Below are 6,521 nucleotides of genomic sequence, written 5' to 3' on the forward strand. Positions count from 1 at the left end.
CTATAGATAACAAAAAATACTTACCATTTGTGGCTTAGTAGGGAAAGCCGGAAAGGGAAGGTGGCAATACTTTATTCTTCCCAGCATCACATGGCCCTACGCTACATGTGGTTGATGAAAGGTTTGACAGGGATTGAGTGGATTATTGCCTAAAAACCAACTGTCATTGAACATCTTGGCCGTCCAACGTGGCTGAGAAATAGACAGAAATCTAGATTAAACAAGAAAGGTCCAAAAACCCTGTTCCAACGTGGCTGAGAAATATACAGGAAACTAGATTAAACATGAAAGATCCAAAAACCGTGTTCCTAATCAAATTGATACGTCCGGGTCAGCGCTATTTTGGCCATCCCACCATGTACACACCATTGAACACCATTTTTTCCTTGAGTGCCAGTGTCAAAAGACTCAAAACAAGGGAGTGGTAAATACTTTTAAAAGTTTCCATGCATGAGTTGAAGAAATATTGAACCGATTCTGCTCCAGCAAAAGTTCTCAAACCTAGCCTGGCAATAAAAATAAAATCAAAACATAAAAATAGCAGTCAAACTTATTCGTTGACCTCTCCGGTGCTTCTACCATAGAAATATTTTTTTCCCAGATAAGCTTTTCCCATGATCCAAACAACCCCAACAGAGATGAGGGAACAAAGACAAGGGTGGAAATATCTAGCTTCCTTGTTTTAAAATTAAAACTGAAAGAATAAAAATATAAATCAAAGCTAGCTTCCTGTGATTTTTCAAACGATTCCGTGCTTCAACAGCTGGTAATCTACCAAAAGTCAAAATCACTAATCTAGTTCTGGCCAGGCACACCTTAGAGATACCCCATACCCAATTTTTAAAGGTGAAAATCCTTAGTTTATATTTATTTTTATAAGAGGGTTGAATTTAGACCCAATCATCATGTGTAGTAGATATCACACCAATGTTTACTGTATGCAAAATGATTGAAAAAAGTAGAGAACAATCTTTCTCCGGACAATCATCAGATGAATACAGAGTGGTAAACATATGGTAGTCCTCGAGCCATCTGAATTAGTAATCTGGTAGCCCTGTCTAGTTGCACAAAAACCAGGATGGCTTACGGGTTTTGCTTGGCATTCGGGTGCCCAATCAGCAAAACTCATTGTTTGGTTGTCCATATAGCATTGAAATCCCTGGTTACTGTGATGGATGTTTCCTGATTAATCATTGCATGTTTGCTATTGTGTCACCCTTCTCCCTTCGCTGTGATATCGAAGCCCAAAATCACAAAAAATGTTAAATTTTTCTTGGATTTCTTGTGAATGATGCTTTTTTACCTCTTTCTCCCTCGTCCTTCTTGCTCTTCTTCTCTCTATATTTGTAATGACACCGCCGTTGCTACTCTACAAGGTCGACAACCAAACACTACTTACCACGATTCTTTGAGGTAAGTTCTAGGCAAATCCAATTCTATTCTCCTCCATGTTGATTACTTTTTCCTGTACTCTCCGGAGTCTATGCGCAATGCAACCAGTCCACAAGTTACCAGTCCTGTTAGTTTTGTGGGCCCCGGTATCCTACATAGGCCAATTCTAAACTACGGTGGACCGTGGACATTGTCACATTGGGGTTGGAGCGGATACAGATTTAGGTAGTACGAGAGCCACGAAACAAAGGCCTAATAAATTAAAGATATTACCTAACTTCACAGCCATAAATAAGGCAAACGAAAACCAAAAACAAAACGCGTCCCTTTGGAGATTGAAAGAAGCCTGCTTATAGATAGGGTCACTTCTGAAACAGCAACAACATTAACAGCTCTAGGAATAACTGAAACCTGAAAAACCATCTCGGCCACCAAATCTTCTTCCAGAAAATGTCCTCAAATAAATCACCACCACCTTTTCCTTTTCCCTTTCCTTTCCCTTCTTCTTCTTAAAAAAAAAAAAACCTTCATTCTACTTCATTCTCCCTGTTTTCGAAATGTCGCCATTGATATCAATCTTCCTTATCCTTGTTGGGTTTTTCATAATTTCCACAGTCTGTGAAAACCCATCAAATTCGCTCCGGTTCGAGTTAATCCACAGACATGGACCCGAACTCCTCCTCAGACCCAAAACCCGGTTCGAGCGAGTTCAAGAGCTCGTCCATAGCGACATTCTCCGAAAACAAATGATGTCACAAATCATCGGACAAAGAAGAAAGGCAACTGAGATTTCCCAAAACGACGACTCCTTCGAAATGCCGATATTTTCCGGGGCCTATTCTGGGACGGGTCAGTACTTCGTCCGATTCCTCGTCGGAACCCCGGCTCAGAAGTTTTTGCTCGTGGCTGACACGGGGAGTGATCTGACGTGGATGAATTGCCGGTACCGGTGCCGGAATTGTATGAATCCCGGCAAAGGGCGGGAGTTGAGGCGTAGGATTTTTAATCCCGACGAGTCCTCTTCTTTTGATCCAATTCAGTGCTCTTCGGCAATCTGTAAGACTTCATTGCCGTTTTCTTTGACCATGTGTCCGACTCCGGCAAGCCCATGCCAGTATAACTACGGGTACGGCTTCTTAATATCTTTTGCTTCTACCGAGTCAACTCGGCATATTTCCTTAAGCACCTGCTTAGGGAGCACTTAAAAAGCCACCGATTGGGTCGTATGGGGTCCACCTCGACGGACACAAGAAGTGACTAATCGGTGGCTTTTTAAGCCACTTGTGCTTAAGGAGCTCCTCCCTGTGCACGTGCTTAGAAACACAGGTTCTGCTAAAAGGTTAAATTACTAAAATCTCCCTGCAACAGAGCAAAAATTTAATGCATTGAGAACTTATGCTTAATTGTTAATTAAAAGTGTAAGGGAGGATTGCGACCTCATTGTAATACAATGTAGCGTGCCCAATACCGCATAATGGGCCTCTCCCTCGGTTGATCTAACCCGTCCATTTTAGAGGCCTTATTTTGAATCTTCTTTTTTTATACGTTTAATATGAATATGACTAAAAAAAGCATACAGCTGGTTTAGACACGATGATAAAATATGCATTGTCTGATGTTACAATAACATTATTCTCCCTTGAACAGGGGCGATGGCACTTGAAAGGAAAGGGGGACAATTATAAAAAAAATATGCCTTTATTTTTTAATATTTTTTTATACTAACCCCATTTTTAAAAAATATGCCTCCCTTTCCAATCATCCTAAGATAGAAAATAAGTTTAAAATTTTAATTTTACCATTTTTATCTCCCTTCCTTGTGCAAAATTTACTATAATTTTTGGCCCCTGTGCAAAATTTCAGATAGAAATTTTTTCTATCTTAATTTTAAGATAGAAAAAAAATTACTATAATTCACCCCCCGTGCAAAATTTCCGGCATCGCCCCTGCTCTGGAATGAACGGTTTGGATCTTGGTCGCCACGGAGGTGAAGCCATTTCTTTCTTTCCAAGTAAAAAGGATGCAAAAACATACTCTATAATCTCATTTTACTGAAGAAACGGAGCCTAAATTGTGTATTAAAGGGCCAGAAAAAATCATTCAAGTTCGAAGAATTACCCTTTTTACGTTTGATTCAATATTAGTAGCAACCTGCAACCCTTACTTGTAGAAAAACCCAACATGGCTTTATTGTACTTATAAGCAATGGTTGTCCAATAATTTATGTTTGTGTCGGGAGAGGGAAGCAATGTCTAATGGTTTTGTTAGCATCAACACGGCCTCTTACAACGTGAGGTTAAGGATTTTCTTTATAAATCTGTATAGATACGGGGAAATGATATCCCCCCAATGGATAAAATCCCCCCTTTTAACGATTTCTCGATACATTATAGCTATAAATTTCCTTCTTTACTAAATGCCACACATTTTAAAGACGCGGGCTTTGTTTTTAGCTCAAAATTTTAGTTATAGGGAATTGCTAGCGTCCATGGCAGTAGTCATTTCGCGGATGGCCTGTCGCATACTTGCATGTGAGAGCAGCTGCATAGGCTGACTTTTCAGCAGATTTTGTCTTATTCATTTAATTCAGTGGCTGTTGTCACATAAATATAAGCTCCATCGAATAAGTGTGCTTACTTCAATTTAATTTCGGGATTTGCTAGGCAATTTCATGCAAAGCCATTTTGAGGCTCACTTTTGCAGGAGAATACATCCATACAGGCTCACTTTTTAGTAGATTTTGTCTTATTATTTTAATTCATCTGAGGTGGCTGTTTTCTCCTTCAAAAGTGAGCCGCAAAAGCCGCAAGTGGTCAAAGTCTTTAATGCCAGTGGGGTATTGGTAGAGAGTAGATTTGGAGTTATTGTAGACTCTCTGAGACAGATACGTGTTGTAATTAATTTCACGCATTTTCATGCAACTAAGATTTAAGGAAACTGAAGAGCAACCAAAATCAGACGGAATTTAATATAAAGCAGAGAGTAAGAGGAAAATATTGGGGAGATGATATCCACACTCCCTTGCTGTGAAACTGACTGTGCCATCTTTACGTCAAGTCTCTCTTCCTCAGCGTCCAGTTAACATTCTATCATAATTCCCCAGAACCAATCAATAGCAAACAAAAAAAAGTTGTGCAATTATCAAAACAAGGAGGTGCCTATACTTTTCTTACTTTCTCATTTTGCCCCAAGGTCCATTGATTGGTTTTGTTCTCTTCCTTTTCCATTCATCCAATGAAGTTTCTTGCTGTCTTACTCTACTGTTATAAAAGGACGAATTAAAACAAGATTGGGTTTGTGGGGCTCTGGTTTTAAAACCTTAAAAATTCACTGAATGGAAGCAACTTTGTAAACTTAGTATGTACCCATCTGACTCGGGCGAGTCATCCAAGTCAAGACCCGGTATGAGATCTATCAGAGTAATCTATCATGTTTTGTTTGGACGATTCCAATAGGTATGAGGACGGGTCAAATGCTCAGGGCTTCTTTGCAAACGAGTCGGCAACAATCATCACCTCAAATGGGAGAAAAGCAAAATTCAAAGGAATCATCATCGGCTGCAGCTCGGCTTTCGGCGGCTCAAGCTTCCGCGAAGCTGATGGAGTCCTAGGTTTGGGCTATAGTCCAACCTCTTTCGCAGTTAAAGCCACAGAGAAATTTGGAGGCAAATTTTCCTACTGCCTAGTCGACCACCTAAGCCCCAGAAATGCCTCAAATTTCCTCATATTCGGAGGCTGCTCAAGTTCCAAGCCGGCTATGAGATACACGAAGCTCCTTCTTGAGAAACAGCTCGAGCCGTTGTACGGCGTGCAAGTGTTAGGAATCTCGGTGGGAGGGATTCTGTTGAGGATCCCACTTGTCGTTTGGGATGTGAGTTCTCAAGGAGGGGTGATTTTGGATTCTGGTACGAGCTTGACCATGCTAGTTGAGCCGGCTTACCGAGCAGTGATGTCGGCTCTGAGCGAGCCGTTGATGGGACTAGCTAGGGTTGAGGTTAAGCCGTTTGAGTTTTGCTTTAACTCGAGGGTGGGGTATAATGAGGGGCTGGTGCCCAAACTGGTGGTTCATTTCAGCGGCTCAGCTCGGTTTGAGCCGCCAGTGAAAAGTTATGTGATTGACGTGGCGCCTGGAGTGAAGTGTATTGGGTTTTTGCAAAATTCTTGGCCTGGGCTTTCTACGATTGGGAATATATTGCAGCAAAATTTCATGTGGGAGTTTGATATCAGAAGGGGTATGTTGGGATTCGAACCCTCCACCTGTGCTTCTTCTTCTCATTGAGAATTTTCTTCTTTTTTTTGTTCTTTTTTTTTCATATAGATTTAAATGCAATAAGATTGGGAAATTGAGAACCAAAACACGTCGAGTTTGTGTATATTATAGATGGTGGGCCAACTTGAGACTGCTGATATTGCTCTCTCTCTCTCTCTCTCTCTATGTCGTGCAAAAGAGCATCATTCGATAAATGGGCATATACAGATAATTATAAAAAATTCATTATAAGGATAAAAATAAGAGATTTTCTCTCCATAGTATTATTCATTGAGGCTCTGTTCACTTCGTTTTCTACTTGTAGGAAAAGAAAAAAAAAAGGAAAAGAATCTGACGTGAAAAACTGAAAAAGAAAAGAAAAGAAACTGTGAGAAAATTCTTTTTGTGAGAAAATTCTGTTATTCACTTAGCCGAGAAAGGAAAAGAAAGTATGCAGGCAAAGTAGTTTTCTCAGGAAAGTGATTTTCCATCCTTTTGGTGAGAAAATTTAGAGGGAAAGTGCAAGAAAGTTGGTTTTACACGTTATTATTTATATTTTCCACCTGTGTAATTATGCTTTCTTGAGAAAACAAGTGAAAGACGAAAAATGTCAAATCATATCCAATCAGGGGAAAGTTTGGCTTATTTTCTTCTCCTTTCCTTTCTCAAGAAGGCAAATGAACATAGCCTGAGTGCTGCTAGCAAAACTGGATTTGGTTCGGAAAATGAAGACTTGTATCACATGAGCTCGAATTCCTATGAAATGCAAAAAAAAGAACAAAAAAAAGGAAGAAGAAGAAAAAGCTCGTCGAAATGACCAAATCATTTCCATCACATATGGTCAATTTTGAGATAAGTACATGGGGTTTTGTATATCTTCA

At 40.0% G+C, this 6,521-nt stretch overlaps 1 protein-coding gene across 1 annotated transcript; it reads left to right on the forward strand.

The window, feature by feature from the left end:
• Positions 1 to 1,699: 1,699 nt before the first annotated feature.
• Positions 1,700 to 5,747, forward strand: LOC143862596 (aspartic proteinase NANA, chloroplast-like). Its single transcript, XM_077373659.1, has 2 exons — positions 1,700 to 2,518; positions 4,848 to 5,747. Exons 1-2 carry the CDS (start codon positions 1,950 to 1,952, stop codon positions 5,668 to 5,670), a joined length of 1,392 nt encoding a protein of 463 aa, XP_077229774.1. The 5' UTR covers positions 1,700 to 1,949; the 3' UTR covers positions 5,671 to 5,747.
• Positions 5,748 to 6,521: the final 774 nt, after the last annotated feature.

The sequence above is a fragment of the Tasmannia lanceolata genome, unplaced genomic scaffold (genome assembly GCF_043159265.1).
Source record: "Tasmannia lanceolata isolate RefF3 unplaced genomic scaffold, GAP_Taslan_0.1 ptg000037l, whole genome shotgun sequence".
In the NCBI taxonomy this organism is placed as follows: domain Eukaryota; kingdom Viridiplantae; phylum Streptophyta; class Magnoliopsida; order Canellales; family Winteraceae; genus Tasmannia; species Tasmannia lanceolata.

Excerpts from the sequence above, each read along its gene's own strand:
- LOC143862596 (XM_077373659.1), top strand. The coding sequence starts at position 1,950 with ATGTCGCCATTGATATCAATCTTCCTTATCCTTGTTGGGTTTTTCATA. Across the intron at positions 2,519-4,847 it reads CCATGCCAGTATAACTACGG|GTATGAGGACGGGTCAAATG; the intron begins GTACGGCTTCTT and ends CGATTCCAATAG.